Raw genomic sequence first — 22062 nt, 5'->3', positions numbered from 1 at the left:
GCCATCCAAGATGTCTGTCTGAAGGGGAAGCCCCTCAACCCAGAGGCACCAGACACTGCTGCACGGAGACTCAGAGAAGCCGTGCTGAGACGTTGGGGTACCTTCTCCTCTGGCCCCTGACTAGGGGACTGTGAGGCAGAGTGGCCGGCCGGCTAGCTCCTTGACCCGCAGAGGCCAGAAGAGAGGAGAGAGACCTGCCTACTGCCTGAGGAAAGGCGGGACTGTAAACCATGACTGTATCTTCACTGGTTATTGACCCAGATGTGTGGTGATCCCCTTTCTAAAATAAATAAAATAAAAACACCCCTTAATTGCCATGTCTGGGAGTTCTGCATACTCCGTCCTTCTCTCTCTGTTCTTGCACCAACTGCTCCTTCCACGGCACTCTACTTCTAGTGTGCTCTGCACCTGGCTGCACTGGCCACACAGACCCCTGCCTCTGGGCAATGGGGAAGCCAGACGAGGTCGGCCATGACCAGCCCCCGCTCCGTTTCCTGCAGCAGATGTCGAATTCTTCCTGGGAAGGACGCAGTATGAATTCTTATTGTGCGGTGTCATGGGGTCAGGGACCCTCTGCACAGGATCACATGCTGCCTGGTCGGGAACCATCCTCACCAAGTCCCTGTGCGTGAACCCATTGTTGGCGCCCCGATGGCATCTCGTCATGGAGGGTTTTTCTCTTTTTTCTGGCCCCTCTACTCTACTGAGTCCTGCTTTAGGGAGCGATCTCACTTGACAGGAGGATAAGTTAGCTTTTCCCAAATGGAATGGGCTATCGAGGAAGGTAGTGAGACCCACATCACAGTTGGTATTCAAGGGAACACTTAGTTATCTAGTTCTGTTAAATAAACAATACTAAAGTGGGTGACTTTAACCGACAGAAATTCGTTCTCTCACAGCCTAGGCGCCTTCAGGTCCAATTTCAGAGCGCCTGCACTCAGGGAAGGTTTGCTGTCTTTTGATTTTGCAGGAAGATCCTTGTTATCAATCTCTCTCTTCATCTAGGTGTTTGTGCGGAGACCCCGGGTCCAAAGGACGGGCAATGAGTGAATCCTTTTATATCTCAAAGAGATGGACTCAATGAGTCAGTCAGGGTGCAGTGCAGCACCGATGAAACAGACAACTTTCTCTAGTTCTTTAATGCTTCTCCCCCACCCTCCACCATCATGACCCCAGTTCTACCTCACAAATCTGGCTAGACCAGAGCAAGTACATGGGTACAGATAAGAGCTGGAAACACAAGGAATCCAGGACAGATAAACCCCTCAGGACCAATAAGGAGAGCAGAGATACCAGGAGGGGGAAGGGAAAGTGGGGGGAGAAAAGGGGAACTGATCACAAGGATCTGTAGATCCTGGGGGATGGACAACAAAAAAGTGGGTGAAGGGAGACAGCGGTCAGTGTAAGCCATGAAAAAATAATCATTTATAAATTATCCAGGGTTCATGAGGGAGGGAGGGCAGGGGAAATGTGGAGCTGATACCAAGGACTCAAGTAGAAAGAAAATATTTTGAGAATGATGATGGCAACTTATGTATAAATATGCTTGACACACCGGATGCATGGATGGATTGTGATAAGAGTTGTATGAGCCCCTAATAACATGATTTTTTTTAAGAGAGAGAGGACTCGAAATAGAACCTCCTCCTCCTCTGCCTCCTTAGCATGCCTGCCCCTAACCCCGCCTCATTCACATCATTGCAAACCCAACACACTGCCATCGAGTCAATTCTGACTCATGGGTGACGAGTGCGGCTGCTCACCCAAAGGTGCGCCCTTTGGAATCACCGGCTGCTCTGCACGAGAAAGAGGAGGCCTTCGACGCCTGTTCCGCTCCGGCCTATAGGATCGCCATTCACATCAGAAGCTAGCATTGACAGCAGAGAGGATCATTGCATCGGATAACAACATCATTTTGAACGAATGTTTGCGTTTTCTACCACTTACTCAAATATAGACACTGAGAAGGACAATAAAACAAATGGCCTTTAGCAAGAGACCGTTGAGTGCTAAGCGATCAGTATCAGCGCTAGAAGGGGCTTTAAGGGTGATCTGTCAGTGCCCTCATTTTGCAGCTAGTGGAGCTGAAGCTGCAGGAGAACGTCCCTTCTTTGCAAGTCCAGGCCAATGTGCTCTCTATGACCCCTTTGTGGGGTCCCAAAGCACGCAGACCAGTCTCTCTGAGTCTCAGAGCGGAGCTACCCTCCGTGTGCCTGAGGGCATGCAGATGAACAACAACAAAAACAAAAAAACATCTGACGTTTCTTTGCAGACCAGACTGGAGATCGGTTTTCCCCTAATCCATTTCTTCCATATGATCCCACCCTTGGGCGTCCTGTGGGAAGCAGACTGTTGCAATGCTGCCATCAAGTGGTCAGCTATAGGCATTGCACCCCTGCCTGAAATGGACCGCCGCACCACCGGCAAATCTGCCACCAACCGTCGACCTGGGTGTTGACGCCTAATGACCCCAAATACCAAGCACACTGTCGGTTCGTGCCCCATAAAAGATGTGCCAAACACATGATCGATGAGGCAGTTCTACGCGGTCCTGTGAAGCCAGTAGGCGTTGGACTCAATTAGAAGGCAAACAGCAAGAAGTGCATCGTTGCACTCTGCTGAGCGCTGGCCTCAAGCAATGACACTGTACTAGAAAGATCCAGGACCAGGCGCCCTGCTCGCACTGTGGCAGCCACAAGATAGGATCTCTGCGCCAGTAAAGAGCTACTGTCTCAGAAACCCCGCATAAGGGTCTCTCTGAATTGGAATTGATTGGATGGAAGTGGGCTTGGCGGGATGGAGGGGGTTGGTGGCCTCTGGTTCTGACATCTTCCATTCCAATTTGGCAACTGTGTTAAGGAGACTAAATTATGATCTTCACCAGTTAATGCAGACCTCTCTCTAGGCCCTTGTGGTGAAGAGAAAAGCTCTAGGGAAAGGGGGTGGGGGGGTTCTTGAAAAGTGAGCATGTTTGAAGGGCTAGATAAGGAAGGGCGCATCCGGAGGGAGAAGTGAATCCAGAGGTGACGGGCTGAGGAGGGAGATGGGAGAGGACGCAGAGCAGGGAGCCAGCCCAGAGGAAGGTCCACCAGCAAGTTTCTACAAGATGAGAAACAAGCAAAGCCAGGCCGTAGGAATCAACCGGAAGGAATTCAGAAATGGCCTCATAGGAGGGCAGGGAGCTTGTAAGTTATCTGGAGGCAAGTTCATCAAAAACAGGATTTTAGGAAAATGATTCTGTCCTGTTACTGCCTTCAACTGGAGTGTGGAAACTGCAATCGTAGAGTCAGGTTTGCTGTCATAATTCTTCCTAAATGATATTTTAAAACTCTGAAATGGGGTTAATAGCCCTACTTCAGAGATTGTGTGGAGAGTCTACTATGTGAAATGCCCGGCACATAGTTGATGCTCAGTAAAATTAACATTCTCTCTTATCTGGTTGATCCATGTTCTCCCCAGGGGGCTGCTCTGCAGGTCTCGCTCAAGGCTCACCTCCCGAGAAACCTCCTCCTCATTGCACCTCACTGGTGGTGTTGTGGGTGACCTGTAGGGCTGCTAACCAAAAGGGCAGCAGTTCGAAACCACCAGCTCCTCTGTGAGAGAAAGACCAGGCTTTACAGCCTCAGGAATCTGCAAAGGCGGTTGGTTCTCCCCTGTCCTCTAGGGGTCCCTGTGAGAGAGAATCAACTCGAGGTGAGTGAGGGCAGGGGGTTCCTTTGGTTCTTCTGGCAGGTGCCTTAGAAGGCACGCTGTGCGTTACACAGGTGGCACGATCCTACTGAGAACCAGTCTCGAGTACAGCCTGGGCGCTTTGCTTGGGCTCAGTTAAACTGGTAGGCTACTCCTAGACAGGGGAAACACGTACTGGTTTTTAAATAATGGGGAGCCTTCACCCCAATTCTTTGTGGACGCACACAGTGATGAATAAATGAACAAATACCTATTGGAGACAGAAAGGGAAGGGGCAGAAACGCCGACAAGTTCTCAACCCTGAGATGGAATGGTTGCGTCCAAGTTGGGGAAGCGATTAGAGAGCGAGACCAGTAAGGAAGGACGCTAAACGGCATCAAGCTCCTGATAAGGAAAAGTTTCCAAAGTAAGTGGGCGTTTGGGAAAGGGGAGTCAAACAGGGCCCAGGGAACCCAGCCTCGCTTTCATTCATTATGACCTCGGGCGAGTCATCTAGGGATAGATTTTGTTTTGTTTTGTTTTCCTAATAAGTCAAAAGTCTGGCAAAATCCGTGATCTCCTAGCTGAGACTCCAAAACTCTGGAACCCAAAGCCTTCCCGTCAGCCAGGGAAGCGCTGATCCCTTCCGTTTCACGGAAGCTTTTCCATTGAAGTTCATCTGAACAAAAGCGGTCATGCGGCTGCAATGGTCCGCTCTCCGCTGTATAAAGGTGTCTGGTTTTATGATTCGCCCGTCCCCGTCCCTTCTTGTGCCTCTCTTCAAAGAAGGAGTGTGCACAAGCCCCAGTCCTCTCTCCAGCCGGACCAGAAGTGCTGAGAAAGCTGGACTTTAGCTCATGGTTCTCAGCCTCTCGTGGTAGATAGTGTGGCCAGACTCAGGCGATAGTCCACCAAGGTCCTGTGGCTGGATTCCTCGACAAGACATCAGATAGGCCCCGAGGAGGAGTATCTACTGCACCTTACGGTTCTTGGGGGTAGAGACCCCCATCCTGGCTTCCCGGGTCCCTCACCGCCAATGTACATTTTCTGCCTCTGTGTGTGTGAATGTCTTTCAGTTCATCCCATTAGCTTCTTCCTTCTCCCCAATTATCCACACACCCCACGCCCCTGCCCCAGCCTGAAGTCTATAACCCTGAGCCTTTGGGGCCCTGAGCTGGTCTCTGGCCTGAAGCCCAGAGTTTGCAGGAGCGACGCCATGAGATGCCTCGGACAAGCAGGTGAATCAGGAACCGGGACTTGACAGTCAAGGGAAGAGTCCCACCACAAGAAGCAAGGTCTGTCATCCATGAGAAAATAGAGACAAATTTAAATGCCCTAATAGAGGCCATAAACACACTTCCAAACATCACCAAAAAAAAAAAAAATCCACACAGACAGCAGAAGACAAAATGGATGGCTGAGACCTTCTGAAACACAGAACCCTTGTGTGCCTCAAAAGACTTCCTCCTCAGGAGAGTAGAAGGACTGTAGGAAAATTGGGGGCAACAAGGCTTCAGACAAGAGGCTAATCTCTAAAATGTACAGAAACCATCAGCACGTCAACAAGAGAAACATAAATAATCCCATTAAAAGATGGGCAGAGGACATGAACAGACACTCCCCCAAGACATCCAGGCAGCCAACAAACCTAGAAAGAAATGCTTGAGAGCCCTAGCCAGTCAAGAAATCCAAATCCAAGCAACAACGAGCTGCCTCCTCCCACCTCGCACCAGGGTTGGGAGCAAAGCTTAAAAATCTGGAAGTAACAACGGCTGCAGAGTGTGTGGAAATGGACCCCATCGTCCCCTGCTGGAGGTGGGGGGAGTCTACAGAAATGTGCAGCCGCTGGGGAAAGCAGTGAGGCATTTCCTCAAACAACTGGGAATAGACATTCCGTACGACCCAGCAGTCCCTCCTGGAATAGACATTCCATACGACCCAGCAGTCCCTCCTGGAATGGACATTCCATACGACCCAGCAGTCCCTCCTGGAATGGACATTCCATACGACCCAGCAGTCCCTCCTGGAATGGACATTCCATACGACCCAGCAGTCCCTCCTGGAATAGACATTCCATACGACCCAGCAGTCCCTCCTGGAATGGACATTCCATACGACCCAGCAGTCCCTCCTGGAATAGACATTCCATACGACCCAGCAGTCCCTCCTGGAATGGACATTCCATATGACCCAGCAGTCCCTCCTGGAATGGACATTCCATATGACCCAGCAGTCCCTCCTGGAATAGACATTCCATACGACCCAGCAGTCCCTCCTGGAATGGACATTCCATACAACCCAGCAGTCCCTCCTTGGCTAAGCAATGATTATGAAGTAAGAGGCAAAGCTACGACAGATCTAGGCCACAGCCATGGTCGTGGCAGCACTAACTCCACCCCCATCAGTGGAAGAATGGATAAAGAAACTTCGGTACCGACACACCATGGAATACTACGCATCCCTGAAGAGTCATGATGAAAGTGGGAAACGCCGCATGGCATGGGCAGCCCTGGAGAACATTATGCTGAGTCATTCACAAAAGGACAAACGTTGTATGGAACCATTGTTATAAAGGAAAAATCAAGACAAAGGTTTTCATGCCTAAAGAAATAAGCTTTGATGGTTGGGGGTGGGGCAGGGAAAACAGGGAAGGTAAAGCAATAGGCTAGACTAGGGACGACAGGTGTTAACTGGAGTGAAGGGAAAGAGACAAAAACAAAACCGAAAAACTCACTGCCATCGAGTGCATGCCAACTCATCTTCGGACCCTATACGACAGGGTCGACCTGCCCCTGTGGGTTTCCAAGACTGTAACTCTTTACAGGGGTAGGAAACCCCATCTTTCCCCCAGTGAGTGGCTGGTGGTATTGAACTGCAGACCTTGCGGGTTAGCAGCCCAACATGTAACCATTGGGCCACCAGGCTCCTGCAGGAAAAGATAGAGAAATCAAGGGGTGGAGCTGGGCAAGCCTTTGAGAGGTGGATGCGTAGTTTATATTGTTGAATACAGAACTGATGATCTGAAATGTAAACCCTCACCTACTTCACAAAAAGCTATTTATATATGTGCGTGTGTGTATACACACACGCACATATATATACATATTTTTAAGGGGCCGATTGGAAATTCTCTAAGTCGGCTCATGGCTATCCTTTCCCTGCCTGCCACCTGGAGAGGAGAAGAGATGGACAGTGAGCTTTAGAAGGAAGTACAACCATTCAAACTCCAGATCCTTCCAGAGGGCTTTGCTCTTGTGTCCAACCCTACCTTTTGATACAGTAGACGCCTGGGCTTTTGTCCACGCCTTGTCAGCTTCCAGATACTGTACGTGCTCCTCGCTTGTTGGTGCGCGCACTGTGTACCACTCTGAGTTTGCAACAAGAGTTAAACCCTGGCTGTCTGGCTATTTCCCATATGAACGATGTGCAGGCGGCATAAAGGTTTGAAGCAAGACCGATGAATCACATATCATTCCTCTGATTCCTGAATACTTCCTCTCCCCACTACCATGATCCAGTTCTACCTTACAAATCTGGCTAGACCAGAGGACACACATTGGTACAGATAAGAGCTCTGAACACAAGGAATTCAGGACAGCTAAACCCCTCAGGAACAGTAGTGGGAGCAGCCATATCCTGAGGGTAGGGGCATGGTCAGAGAGGGAGAAGGGTGAGAAAGAGGGAACCCATCACAAGACTGGATATATAGGTCCACCGAAGGGGATGAATAACAGAAATGTGGGTGAAGGGAGACCATAGACAGTGTAAACTATGAAATAACAATATATAATTGATCAAGGATACACGAGGGAAAGAGGGTGAGAGAGGAAAGGGGAAAAAAGAGGAGCTTATACCAAGGGCTCAAGTAGAAAATGTTTTGGAAATGATGGTGGCAACATATGTACAAATATGCTTGATACCATTGATGTATGAAATGTTATAAGAGCTGTAAGAGCCCCCAATAAAATGATTTAAAGAAAAAAGGTTTGAGGCAGGAGTAGCGCTAGCTGTGGTGGGTCACGGTTCTATGCCAACTTGGCAGTTATGTACCGATATGATCTGGCACTTACACAATGGTGCAGTCCACCTCCATGCTGTGATCTGATGTGGTCATCCTCCATTTTTACGTAACACCTATTATCTGATAACGACCTGGTCTTTGGCACCTAACCATGTCAGTAAGTCGAGAGGGATGTACTCATTTCTCTGAGGAATATGCATGAGGTATCAGGCGAGATTACCACACATACACACACACCAAAAAAAACCCCACAAAAACATAAGTCAAAGACATGTTAGAACCAGGCAACTCCACCCAGCATTGCCTGAGCTGTTTATTTACAGGAAGGGCTGCGGTGCAGTGACAGATCCAGATCTCCGGCTCCAGCTCAATTTCTCCAGGCCTCTTGCTCACCCACCCTGTGATGGCGAAAGTCAAGAGCTGGGCACCTGCAAGATAGTATGAGAAGAAAAGGGTATTTCCCCCCTTTCTGCCCAGCCCCATACCACAAACCCCATCTCCCCAGCAGGACAGCGCAGGGCCAGGGGACACTCAAGCACAGGCTGGAACACTCTTGCACTGTGTTCTCACTGCCCCCGGAGCCTGTCCAGAAAACTCCAGGCCTGAGGAAGTATCTAAGTGTCTTACTCTAAGGAAACCCAGGAGAGATGGGAGAGGGTGAGTGGTGAGGAGGAAAATAGGGTGAAAAGAGGGCAGGAAGCAGGGAGGAAGGGAGGTGGGTGATAGCAGCGCTAAGGATAGGGGGAAGTGATGAAGTGCTGGGATGCTGTCATGCAGTACCCCCTTGTGGGGTCAGACTTGGAACGGAAGACCCCATGGCCTCATGGTAGTGTTCCCAGAAGGGACCAGGAGGGAAAGGCTCTACTCACCCTCAGGTGCTGGCTTCACCCAGACATGATGTGCTTGACAAAGGCTGAGGAGGGGGAGATGAAAATTCGCTACTAAACTCAGTCCCCTGTCAATGCTCTAATTTCCTCTGGGCCCCTAACACATCCCTCGCCCCCTCCTACCCCTTGAGTTCAACCCTTCCAGCCAGCTCTTCGCCAGACGGTGACTTTTGCCCCTGTGGGAAGTAGGTAGAGGGAGGAAAGAGACGGAAAGTCTGCTCTGCGTCCACTCTGTGTGCAGACGCTGACACAGATAAAATGAATGACCGTCACTCAATGAGTCCCCATGGCCTTGAAGACGGTGCTATCACCCCTGGATGCCACCTCGTTAGATGGGAAAACAGGCTACTAGAACGTGACTGGCTCATTCACAAGACCCCATAGCTTGCATATCACAGAGTGCTCACAAAAAGTCCGTGACCTTGGATTCCATCATGGTGCTCAAGTTCAGGACGGAGACCAGCACCCACCAGGAATCCCTCACGGGCATCTGATGCTCATAGCCTCCAGCTCCTGGACCAACTACAGACCCACCCAGTGCAGCCTGGGCCTGCCGCACAGCCCTGCAGGTCCCAGGGAGCCAATCCCTGACAGGATACCTTCGTAATTGATACAGCCATTGGCATCCTCTTGCCCGGCTAGCAGCTGCTCCACTTCAGCCTCCGTCATCTTCTCCCCTGGGTTGAGGGGCAGGGAGCCCTTTGTTACAGATGGCAAAGGGAAAGCAGGCAAAGCCCTGGGGCTGGGAAGGGGGTTCTAGCCTCTCCTTGGGGCTTTGGAAGGTAGAGCCAAGGATCTCCGAGGCCTCTCCCTCTCCCTTACAGCCATCACAGGGTGGGCAGACCAGGACTCCAGAAGCTGTGACAAAGCTGTGACAAAGGATGGAATCTCAATGCCCCGTCCCCCACCCCCTCTGTCTACCAGCAAAGCCTTCTGGGAAAGGTTGTCCTTGCAGGCCCTCCAGGGAGATGGAAACAGGAAGAGACTGACCCTCAGAATTCAGGGCCAGCTCAGTGTTTCCATCCCCCACCCTCGTTGCTCCCCCCGTGGGCTTCAGCCCACGCCCAGCAGGCATACCCAGGGTAGCCAGCACATGCCGGAGCTCAGCACCCATGACAGTGCCGTTGCTCTCCTTGTCGAAAACTCGCAGCCCCTCCACGAAGTCCTCGTAGGTGCCCTGCTCCTTGTTGCGGGAGATGTGCTGCAGGATGGGCAGGAATGTCTCGAAGTCCAGCATCTTGGCATTCATCTCTTCGGGCCGAGGGCAGGGAAAGAGAACAATACGAGCAGCTCAGTGGGTCGAGCCCAGCCCTGCAAGCAGGCAACACCCTGGCCTTACACCAGGGGTTCTCAACTGCCCTAATGTTACCACCCTTTCATACAGGTCCTTGTGGTGTGGTGACCCCCAAACACAACATTATTTTCGTTGCTACTTCATCACTGTCATTTTGCTACTGTGATGAATCTGCCAACCCCTGTGAAAGGGTAGTTTGACTCCCAAAGGGGTCACAACCAACAGGTTGAGAACCGCTGCCTTTGACTGTAGCTGCTGCTGGCTGAGTCACTCAAGTGATCCCCAAGAGCAGGGCCTCCAGGGAAAGGCAGGCAGCTGGCCTTGGGATACATCTTTCTCCGAGAAACAATTTCTTTCACGGCCATTGAGTCGTGCCCGACTTGTCATGACCCTATAGGGCAGGGAAGAGCTGCCCCAGTGGGTTTCTGAGACTGCCACTCGGTGGGAGTAGAAAGCCTCCTATTTCCTGTGGAGCAGCTGGTGGTTTTGAACTGCTAACCCTGTGGTTAACAGGCCAACGCATAACCCACTATGGCACCAGAACTCCATTCTCTATGAAGGCAAAGGAAATGTGGTTCCCTCGAGAACCCTGAGCTCAGGGGGGCGGCTAGGCTGCAGAGCCAAGGGTGGCAGCAGGGGTAATTCGAGGTACCCCAAGAGAGTTCTGATATGTGACAGACATAGAGGTAAACGGACATCGGCATCCCACTTTGCCTGGAGTCACTCGGGCGATCATTTCTACAAGTGTGGAACTGTCGTGTTGAAGGCACATTTCTTCCCCCAATGGCGTATGTGGAAAGCCTTAATTTAGTCGCGTAGACACTTTTCAATGTCTCAGATAGTTCTCTCTCTCTCTTTTTCCTTCCGTTTGTTCTTCTCTTTCTTTCCTGTCTATCCCAGGCCGTTGTCACTGTGGTTGGCCGCCATCCAGCCCACCCTAATTCACGGCGACCCCAACATGCTAGCGCAGTACACCTGCTGCAGAGGGTGGCCGAGGTTGGAAGGTGTTGGGAAGCACACTGTCAGGGTCTGTCATCTGAGGTCCCTCTGGGTGAGTTGGAACTGCCAACTTTCTAATAAGGGGTCAAGCAGGTCGCCATTCATGCCATTCGGGGAACCAAACAACCCAGACACACCCCTGAACGGAAGCAGCCCAGTTATCTCAGAGCCCTGCTGACGGGGGTGAGCTTCCAGACCTCTTTCCAGTCCCGCATCCTTCACCTGCCACTGGGCTTCTTCACAGGGGCCCTGTGGCCACGTGGGTTAGACATCGGGCTGCCTGCCACAAGGTCAACAGTTTGGAACCAGCAGCCCGGGCTTTCCACATTTATAAAACGTTAGTCTCAGAAACCCACAGGGGCAGGTCCACCCTGTCCTATAGGGCTGCTTGAGTCAAGATTAGCTCGATGCCAATGACTCCAGGTTGGTTTGGTGTGTGTGTGTGTGTGTGTGTGTGTGTGTGTGTTTGTGTGGTTTCGTTGTGTATCTTCACAAGGCGAGGTGCTCGCATTTGGGGCGCTCTCCTTGCACAGTTCCTAGGGAGTCAGCTATCAAGGCGCTCGGTTCTGTATTCACTCACCCAAACCTATTGGGGTGCAACTGAGTGAAAAAAGCCTCCTTAGAGAGACCAGAGCTTGGGGCTGCTCCAACTGATAGCAAATGGTCATGTGCACATTGTTTTGGGGGCTGTAACCGTGTTAGAAATGAATGATTTGTCCTCCAACACCAATGATTCCACAGCACCTCGGGGCTGGGACCCTTCCACCAAGAGCTCCTGGGCTGTGAAGTGCAGGAGGGTGGTTAGTTAGTAAGTCCCCCAGCCCACCCCCTGTACCCTTCCTGTCCTGCCGTCATATCTGGCCTCCTGAGGAGTCTGGGGCAGACACAGAAACAATCAAGTGACGCTCTTGCCCTCCAGAAGCGCCCAGCTTCATGGCTGAAAGGAGAATAAACCCAAGATCTTGTCTTCCAGGGTCAAGTAAGGGCTAGAGGCTTCTAGATCAATTATCTCAAAGAGATAGATTAAGCCAAGAGGCCAGGCTTATCCCGCTCACGGAGGGCTAAGGAAGAGGAGGGAGCAGTAGATATGAGACGGGTCTGGACTAAGAGCCCAGGGCCCATGGGCCAGCACCGGAGGAGCTCACCCACTCTGGTCCACACTGACCTTCAGGCTTGGGCTTGCCCAAGACACGCAGCACCTCAGCATTGGTGGGGTTCTGGCCCAGGGCCCGCAGCACATCCCCGCACTGTCCGTAAGTTATCTTCATCTCTCCAGTTGGGGTCCGATCAAACAGGGAGAAGGCCTCTTTGAACTCTGCAGAGAGAAGACTTCAACCTAGTGGAGAAGAACTGATCAGCCTCCCACGGGGCTGAATAGCTGGACAACAGGCTAGTTAAAACGTTTCAGTAATTCGCCTCAAGCACCCATCCCAGTCCCTCTGCGCAGCCCACCCTTAGCCCACCTTCTGAGGGCGAGAGGAGCCTGACCCAACCGTGGTCTCCAAGCCTGCTTTCAGCACTGGGCCTCTCTGGGACCTTATGTGAGCAGTCCTTTGTTAGAGCATTTTAATGTCTTCCCTGACTCCACCCCTCCCTGTCCATCCCTCCCTCCCTCTCTGGAGCGTATGAAATTCCTGACTGCTGGAAAGGTCAGGAAGTATGGGGGTAGTGGGTGACACATGGGACGCTCACCGAAAAATCAGCCGCTGGAAACCACAGGCTACCCCACAGGAGAAAAATGGGCCTTTCTACTCGCGTAAAGCATTGCAGTCCTGGAAACTCACAGGGGACAGTCCTCCCCTGTCCTATAGGGATAGGGTCAGCATGAGTCTCCATCAACTCGCTGACAGTGAGTTTGGGTGTTTTGGTCATGTTTTGTTTTGAGTCAAGAGCGCTGGACCAGGAGCCAGGAGCCCTGGGTTCTCAGCTTGGTTCTGCCCAACTGAGATGTTGCTATTCCTTGCGAAAACCTCACACATAGCAGTTCTGCCTCCGCTGAGTCCCCGAGTGTCCAACGAGGTGGCAGGAGGGGGAAGCACTTTGCAAAGTAACAAGACCTGTTTGAATTGCCAGTTGTTGGCGGTATTGCCTTTTCCAAGCAAAATGATGAGGCAGCCTCAGAGCCAAGCCATCCAGCTCTGCCATTGACTGCAGGTGGCCTTGGCTGACTACTGACCTCAGTGGACCCTTCTTTATTAGCGGTGAGTGGGGTGACAATGTCCACCTGAGAAGGTTGTTGAGCAGACTTTACAGTGGGCCGAGCAACTAGACAACCATAGTGGTTCTCAACCTGTGGGTCGTGACCCATTTGGGGGTTGAATGACCTTTTCACAGGGGTTGCCCAAATCATAACAGTAGCAAAATGAGTGATGAAGCAGCAACAAAAATAATTTTATGGTTGGTGGGGTGGGGGTCACCACCACATGAGGAACTGTATGAAAGGGTCACGGCATTAAGAAGGTGGAGAACCACTCTGGAGCCAGCTCAGAACTATAGGTGCTGGGTGTCCTGGAGCTCCTGGGGCAGGTGTTCAAGGGCAAGGGCAAATTGGAGACCTTGCTGGGCCTTTTCAAAGGACCTTGTTTCCTCATGATATTGGCCTCCACTAACTCTACTGGAGAGCATTTGGACTGGAATAGTATTGAAGTTGCCTTGTGCTATTCACAAAGAAATGTTTTTACTAAGCAGGTTAACAAACTCAATCAAAGAAGAATGTTTGAGCTACTTATGAGAAAAGCTGTTTTAAAACCTCTACAAACACTTTAGAAACACTTTTTTTCTTAATGGTTGGATATGAATTATTTACAAATCTTTCTGTGTCAAAGCAGGTTCCCCCAAAACTGACTTTGTATGCCTTTTAGATACATAAAACTCTATGACTTTCCAATTATTAAATAACTGAGCTCAAATTCTATTTCCATCGCTATCTACCTGTGTGTGGTCTTGAGGAAGCAAATATTTAACTTCTCTTAACCTCTTCTCCTCTCTAAATGACACCGATCCCATAGGGTCCTCATGTGAATCAAATATGATAACGTATATAAAAACCCTAACAGGGTATCTGTTATTGTTATCTTACTGAGTCTTCTGCAGATCTTACCACTTGACTGTGACACCTGGGCTGTCACTTACCTTATGGAGCCTCGATTTCCTGATCCAGGAAAAGGAAATAACACCTACCGCTAGCCTCATTACAAGGATTTCATTTCTTTTAACTTGTAATTAGCACTCCATCTGACACAAATTTAATATTCATTAAATGTACTTTGTTGGTTGAAAATGAACTCAGATTTTTCTATCTTCTTGTGTTTATTCAGAAGAGTGAGGACAGATTTAAAGCAAGAGGGAAGTTTCCTCATAAAAATAGTTATGATTATACTTCATAGATGGGTGAGATGGGTGCGGGAGGTAATAGTGATGATGACCTGTGGTTTTAGCATGTACAGGGAGCCAGACTCTGAGCTGATAACTTTGTATGGGATCAGCTCATTGTCCCTTACAATAATCTTACACTATAGCTCGTATTCTGCTCATTTGTAAGCCGATGCAGACGTGACTCCTACCCAAATGAAACCACCTACGGCTTCCTAAGGGAGATGCTGGGGAGGGAGAAGAGGGGACTTCCTCCATGTCTCAGACTAGGACTGTGCCTGGCACACACTGGGAGCTCGAGATCACTGCTGTGACGGTCACTGAGATGGCTATGGCCCCAGAAAGACACAACAGAGGGGTGGCTAGTGCTCACCTTCGATCTGGTCCGCAGAGAAGTCTATCTGTAGGAGATGAAAACACAGAGGTGAGAGGCTGGGGCTGCGACTGCTTCCCCCATAGAAATGCCTTCCACTGCAATTGGGGTCATGTCCAGAAGGAGAATTCCCGCTACACGTAAAACACCAAACTGAAAACGGGCCAAGTTGGACAGGCTATCAAATAACACAGCTTCTGAGCGACCTGGTCGGCACTTGCTAAGTGATTGTCACTTGTTGGTTGAAGCAGGGAGAGAAAAGGAGAAATAACTTTACTTTGATAACACTAGAGCCCACCCTGACTCCCCAGCACCGATCCTCCTGGTCCACTGTAAATGCCTGCTCTCTGCCACCCCTCTGTCTCACCCAGTTCCATAACCCTCCAACCTCCTCGTGCCTTTTTTACACCACTCCCCATCTGATAACATGTCCGAAATACATATGACTGGTTCTCCACCATCCTCACACTGTGACCCTTTCATACAGGTCCTCGTGTGTGGTGACCCACCCCCCCAACCATAACACTATTTTCGTTGCTACTTCGTTACTGTAATCTTGCTACTGCTATGAATCACGCGACCCCTGTGAAAGGGTTCTTCAACCCCTAAGGGGTCATGACCCACAGGCTGAGAACCGCTGAGAGGAAGTCTTGCCAGGAAGGCGCTCAGGGAGATAGACTGACCCTGAGTCATAAGGATGGTAACAATTGGAGGATGGTGCCGGGCCCTTCTGCTGTGCACGACGTGGCCGTGAGTCAGAACAGACTGACTGGCTCCTTCCTTATCCAAGAGCTCTATTTTCTACCCAAAGAGAACAGAAGTGAATTTAATCCCAATGTATGTGGGCTTAAGTTCTGAATTCCCCTTCTTCAATGAAGTCTTGCCTCACCCGTCCCTCCACTCTACTCCCTCCTTCAGCACAAGTCCCTCTTAAGCACGCTTGGGCAGCAAAGTCGTTTTGCATGGGCCCTCAGCACTTCATACGTGCTCTCTCACGTGCGTTCATGTGAAGGCGTCTCAGTGGCACAGTGAGTTACGGCATTGAACCACGAACTGCAAGAGCGGCCGTTCGAACCCATCAGCTGCTCCTGGGAGTTTGTGTGAGTGTGTGTGTGTGTGAGTGTGTGAGTGTGTGTGTGTGTGTGTGTGTGTGTGTGTGTGTGTGCGATTGTGTGTATGTTAGGAGGGTAGTATGAGTCTTTCTACTCCGGTAAAGATTTACTGTCCTATGGGGTCTCTGGGAGTCAGAACCAACTTGATGGCAGTGAGTGAGTGAGTGGTGAGTGAGTGAGTGAATGCCTTCATGGGGCCTCTGAACATAAATGAGGGATGAACCCGTGTGAGCCGGGATTTTAGTGATGTTCCTCGCTGTCCTTATCCCCTCTCCCACCCCCGACCTCTCGCCACTGTGGGTCGGGGGCATCTTCTCACACCACCTTCCTTAGTCCTTCTTCTTCTGCATGTCCTCTAGCGAGCCAGCCCCTGACCCATGTCCCAGGCTGTCTGCCACGGGCGAGGACACCTGAGAGCAGCTGGCATGCGCCAGGAGGGAGGGAGAAAGAGGCCGGGAAGGAAACTAGCCATGCCCAGGAGTGGACCTGCCTAAGGAAAGGGCAAGAAGGCAGGGGAGCTGAAGGAAAGAGGAAAAAAATGCTTTGATAACAGAAGGAGGAGGACAAAGTGGAAGAGGAGGAGGAGGCTTGGATTAAACTCTGAGGGGAAAGGTGCACTTTGCCTTACTTTGTAATATTGTAAGCATTCAAGAAAAATTGGTATAAATAAAAAAAAACATAAAATCAGCACATAGAAGGGGGCTTTCAAAAGTTGTGGGAAAAGAGAATTCCAAGGGAACTTTTGGAAGCCTCCTTACGTGGTCATCACCACACAGATTGGGCTTCAGTTCACTTCTGTCCTATCGTTGAGCAAAGAATCTTCTAGACAAAGGGATGGGGTCAATGCAATAAGGCTTCCAGGAAAGGTGCCCTTTGATGTCTCCTTTTTCCCTTTTTAAGACAACCTTCCCTGCCCAGGAGCAGAAGACCCAGACCTGGCCAAGAGGATGGTGACAGAGATGAGAAGTTGAGGAAGGGGTGGGTGGAGGGGGTGACAGGCTGAGGGCAGGGCACAGTCCAGGTGCCACCATGGGGCTGTCGGCTGGCCTCTAGGGACCAGGTCAGCTGTCATGAGTGTTGCTTCCTCAAAACCAATAAGAAACAAATCCTAGAAAGAGCCTGAAGGAGGGAGAGGGTCAGCCTTTCTTGCCAGGCTCTGCCCTGGGACTCCCAGGTCCCCAATGACTCCTTTCTTGCCAGGAAGCCATTGGGGACCTGGGAGAACCTTCAAGGTCTTACAAGGTGCCTGTCACCCCGGAGCGCTCCATGAGCCAGCCATTGATTGAGCAAGCTATGGGGCACCTGCCTCCATCTCGTGGCCAGTCCAGCTGAGCTTAACTCCTGTCCTTGGTAAAGGATTACAGTGGCTCCACCGCCTGTCCCCCTGTCACATCAATTACCTAGTCCCTGGCGGGGGTGCAGAGAGGCCTCGGGTTTTCATCCCCCAGGTCCTGGACTCCGACTTTATTCTCCACCACCCCCAGCCCTGCTCCGAGGCGGACATTCCCAAGGGCCCACCACTCCCAGGCGGTTATTAATAGTCCTTCACACCCGTGGCCACTTGACCTCTCCTTTTAGATCCAGGGCTTAAAACGGCTTCATTCTCCAGAGGCCTCCACCGCCCCCCTCCTAGAACTGCCCCTCCTCGTTTCCCTCCTTCAGCAGCTGGGGCACATAGCTGAGAGGCCTAACAGGGACTCAGTCCTCAGGCAGGGGGCACCGGCTCCGGGCAGAGGAATGTTTCCGTGTGAAGGCAGACAGGGATCGAGACAGGAGAGGCAGAGCCTCGCTCCTTCACCGGTTAGAGAATGGGGCTCAGCCGCGGAGGGCCCCGTCCCCTGCACACTCCAGGTGGGAGCCCAGGTGAAGGCCACAGAAGGAGGGGGCCCACCTGGGAAGGAAAAGCGGAGAAGAGGGAGCCAGTCTCCTCACACGGAATCTACAGGGCGCCCTGCCCTACACAAGGGCCTTTGGGAGTGAAACCTTTCCTAGGTGCGTGCTCCCTGAGCTTTAGGCGCCACTGACAGCTGTCTGAGGACCTTTTCCTCCATAAAGCCATCACAAGACTGCTGAGGTAAAGACCTCGTTTCTTCACTGTGGCGGCCACCGAGTGCCTTTAAAAAGGTAGGCTGGTTGGTTGCACCTGCCCGCCATGCCCAACTCCTCTGAGCAAATTTGGGGTGGCAGAGCAGAGCTTTCCAAAACAAAGCGCCCACTGTTCATGAACTCTGTCCTGAGGTCCCCCTCACCGGGTTCAGACCAGCCTCACTGCCCCTTAGTACTGCCACCTGGGCATGGACACCATAGCCCTCACCCTAGTCCACTCCATCTCGCTCTTCCGGGCAAACAGGATCCTCCGTTCATTCCATCCCTACTTCCCTCCCAGGGGCTCACTCACCTTGATGCTCTTGGGGTCAAAGGCAGGTTCCTTGGGTGGCTCTGGGGCAGGGGCAGGGGCTGGGGCCTTGGCCGCCTCCTTCTTAGGGTCCGGCTTCTTGGGAGGCATGTTGCCTGGTTGGGCTCTTCAGCGAAGGTGGGACCTAAGGAAGAAGCAAGAGGTGGGACGCCTGGGAGACAAGACAGGAGCCTGGGCCTCCTCCCTGCACTTTTATCCTGGGCAGGAGCCCCCGCAGAGGGGTGGGTGAGAGCTGGGGCAACTGCTGCTGGCTATAAAAGGAAGAAACAGCAGCAGGGGACAGCTGACAACTGTGTATTGTCACCGGGCTCGGGGCTTCCAGCCCTCTCCCCCTTCCTCCACCTCCTCCCCACACCCTACAGCCTCTACCTCTGTGACAGGCCTTCCTGCCAATCGGTGGACACCCCCAGGGACCAGGAAAACAGACCCCCTCAAAAATGTCGAGTCCAGCCAAAGAGATGAGCTGACTTGAGCAGTTGATAACCCTCACACAAAGCCCAGGGGAGGGTGAGGCTTTATTTAGCCCCTCCTGAGCAGAGTCGGCCCACTGCACATTCCTTTTAAGCCGAGATCCTTTAAGCTGAGATGCGCTCTGGGCCCCCGCCTCTGACCTCAACTCTCCTGCCAGGGGCCCTGAAGCAACAGCTGGTCCGGCTAACCCACATGGTGGGGTCCCCTTCCACCCCTCGCCAGTGTGAACTCTGCCATTTTCCAGGGTAGGCACCCCTGAATCTCTAGCTGCCCCCCCTACACACACACACTCTTGCTGTGTGCCTACGGGGCCTGAAGGATCTCTGATCGTAGAGCATAATGGCTGGTAGTCAAAAGGTTGGCAGTTCGAACTCACCCAAAGGCTCTGTGGAAGAAAGACCTGGCGATCAGCCAAGAAAGCCTCCACGGGAAGGTTCCATTCTATCACGTGGGGCTGTGTCCGTCCAGAGTCGACTCAGCGGCATTTAATAGCGGTAGGACCTGGCTGAGACACAGTGGGCCTGACCAAAAGAATCCCCAAACCAAATTCACTGTCGCTGAGTCGATTCTGACTGACAGCAACCCTATAGGACAAGGGTAGACCTGCCCCCGAGGGTTTCCAAGACCGTAGATACCGACAGGGAGTAGACAGCCTCTTCTTCCTCTAACTGCCGGCCACCCGGTTAGCAGTTGAACGCATGAACACTATACCACCGGGGTTCCTTTGCGTCAGACAGAAGGCCAGGCCAACTTGGAGTCTGGTTCTCCCGCTACCCCTTACTCCTCATGAGCCCCCTGGCCTCTGTCTCTATGTACCACGTACTATTTCTGTAGGGTCCCATTAAATTGCCCCCACAATCCTAGAAGGTAAGTATTTGTATTACACCCATTTTATACCCAAGATGACCCAGGTCAAGCTGAGAATAGTTCTATCATTACCCTATTTTGGGGGTTGAGGGGGGATCAGACTCTAATGGCCATGAATTTGGGGATTTGGGGGTGTGTTCTTTGTTGGTGTGGTGTTCATCAAAAAAGACAAGATGGATCCACAAGAAACTGTCAGCAGCAGCCACCTGGGAACTGAAGGGGGCGAGGACAGAAGGAGGACAACAACTTTCTTTTTTCACTTCCTGTATTTATGGAAAGTTTTATAACAAGGGTGCACTGTTTTTGTGAAAACAGAAAAAGAAAAGTTGAATGCCCATATAATGTTCAAGAGAACAACACAAAACTTGTCTTGTTTTGTGCTGAATCTTTCCACTCTGAAATTCAGAGGATCAAGTCATGTTGCCTTTCTAGGCTCCATTTTATCACCTACAAAATGAGACTGCACATGAAGCTGCTAATAAATAGGTTGGCAGTTCAAACCCACTCAGGAGCTCTTCCAGAGAAAGATCAGCTCCCATAGGATCAGGGTTCTGACTCCTAGTGAGCCTGTAGGACGGATTGGAACCGCCCCTCAGAGTTTCCTAAACTGTAATCTTCATGGGAGCAGACTGTCCCATCTTACTCCAATGGAGAAGCTGATAAACTCTAACGTGAGACCTTTCAGTTAGCATCCAGTGTTAAACCACTGTGCTTCCAGAGGTCCTTACCCCTAGGAAACCCTAGGGAGGAACTGTCTATCACATAGAGTCGCTATTTCTAGAAAGTTGACGCAAGGCATCTAACAGCAAATGGCGCTAGCCACTGAGTCAGTGCTAATTCATAGTGACCCAACGTTCAACATAACAAAGCACTGCCCGGGACTGCCATCCTCACGATTGTTGTGTACAGCCCACTGCCACAGCGACTGTATCAGTCCATCTCCTTGATGCTCTTCCTCCTTTTTGCTGACCCGACACTGTACCAAGAAGATGTCATTCTCCAGGGGACTGGTCCCTCCTGATAACATACCCAAAATAGGTGAGACCAAGTCTCACTGTCCTCACTTCTAAGGAGCATTCCGGTTATTCTTCTTCCAAGATAGAGTTGTTTGTTCTTCTGGCAGTCCACAGCGTTTTCCATATTCTTCATGAACACCATCGTTCAAGTGCATCAAGTCTTCCGTGGTCTTCCTTATTCATTGTGCAACTTGCACTTGCATATGAGGCTATTACAAATACCATAGCCAGCTGATACCAAGGGCTCAAGTGGAAAGCAAATGTTTTGAGAATGATGATGGCAACAAATGTACATATGCACTTGACACAATGCATGTGTGTATGGCTAGTGATAAGAATTGTACGAGCCCCCAATAAAATGATTTTAAAAATATACCATAGCATGTGACCTCCTCCCTGGGGGACGGACAACAGAAAAGTGGGTGAGGGGAGACGTTGGACAGGGAAAGATATGACAAAATAATAATTTATAAATTATCAAGAGTTCATGGAGGTGGGGGTAACGGGGAAGGAGGGGAAAAAATGAGGAGCTGATGCTAGGGGCTTAGGTGGAGAGCAAATGTTTTGAGAATGATGAGGGCAATGAATGTACAAATGTGCTTTCTACAGTTGATGTATGTATGGATTGTGATAAGAGTTGTATGAGCCCCTAATAAAACGATTAAAAGTAAAATAAAAATACCATAGCTTGAGTCAGACGCACGTTAGAACTTGTTTCCATTTATCATTGTATTGTCTATTGGTTCCGTTGGGAGGATTTTTGTTTCCTTTACACTGAATTACAATCCATACTGATGGCTGCAGTCTCTGATTTTCGTCGGCCAAGTGTTTCAAGTCCTCCTCACTTTCAGCAAACAAGTTTGTGTCATCTGCAGATCACAGGTTGTTAATAAGCCTTCCTCCAATCCCCTAGAGTCCAGCTTCTTGGATTATTTGCTCAGCCTAGAGAGCATACAGCCCTGACACACATTTTTCATGATTTGAAACCACGTTAATTCTGTTTCAACTACTGCCTTTTGGCCCATGTACAGGTCCCACATGGGTGCAATTAAGTGTTCTGGGATTCTTGCTCTGCTCGATGTTATTCATAGTGTGTTATGAGCCACACAAGTGAAGCCTTTGCACAGTCAATAAAGTACAAGTGAGCATTTCAGCTTTCAGCCAAGATCTCTCTGATCTAAGCAATGCTACCCTTCGTGCCGCACTCTCTTCTGAAACCAGCTTGAATCTCTGGTAGCTTTCTAGGGATGTACAGTTGCAGCCATTTTAAAATTATCTTCAACAAAATTTTATTTGCATGTGCTATCATAATGGTTACTCGTGGGACTGCTAACTGCAAGGTCAGCAGTTCAAAACCAACAGCCACTCTGAGTAAGACAGATGGGGCTTTCTATTCCCAAAGTAACACCCTTAAATTTCAACACTTAAAGAGGTCTTGTGCAGTTAGATGTACCCAATGCAATGTGTTGGTTGATAATGTCTTGACTGCTGCGTCTGTGAGCTTTGATTGCGGATCTGAGCAAAACAAAATCCTTGATCACTTGTGGTAAGAGTTGGGAGGAGCC

At 50.7% G+C, this 22062-nt stretch overlaps 1 protein-coding gene across 1 annotated transcript; it reads right to left on the bottom strand.

Annotated features, from left to right (window-relative positions):
- Positions 1-7976: 7976 nt before the first annotated feature.
- On the bottom strand, positions 7977-18233 carry MYL4 (myosin light chain 4). The gene is made up of 7 exons (XM_075559408.1): positions 18126-18233; positions 14616-14643; positions 12036-12185; positions 9655-9828; positions 9177-9254; positions 8560-8603; positions 7977-8118 (listed from the first exon to the last, which is right to left on the bottom strand). The coding sequence occupies exons 1-6, from the start codon at positions 18231-18233 to the stop codon at positions 8575-8577; spliced, it is 567 nt and encodes a 188-aa protein (XP_075415523.1). The 3' UTR covers positions 7977-8118; positions 8560-8574.
- Positions 18234-22062: the final 3829 nt, after the last annotated feature.

This window comes from Tenrec ecaudatus, chromosome 10 (assembly GCF_050624435.1).
Source record: "Tenrec ecaudatus isolate mTenEca1 chromosome 10, mTenEca1.hap1, whole genome shotgun sequence".
In the NCBI taxonomy this organism is placed as follows: Eukaryota; Metazoa; Chordata; class Mammalia; order Afrosoricida; family Tenrecidae; genus Tenrec; species Tenrec ecaudatus.
Note: the sequence above shows the minus strand (reverse complement) of the source record. Positions and strands in the feature narration are given on the sequence as shown.

Excerpts from the sequence above, each read along its gene's own strand:
- MYL4 (XM_075559408.1), bottom strand. The coding sequence starts at position 18,233 with ATGCCTCCCAAGAAGCCGGACCCTAAGAAGGAGGCGGCCAAGGCCCCA. Across the intron at positions 9,829-12,035 it reads GGGCAAGCCCAAGCCTGAAG|AGATGAATGCCAAGATGCTG; the intron begins GTCAGTGTGGAC and ends CTCGGCCCGAAG. Across the intron at positions 8,604-9,176 it reads TGGCTGTATCAATTACGAAG|CCTTTGTCAAGCACATCATG; the intron begins GTATCCTGTCAG and ends CCCCCTCCTCAG.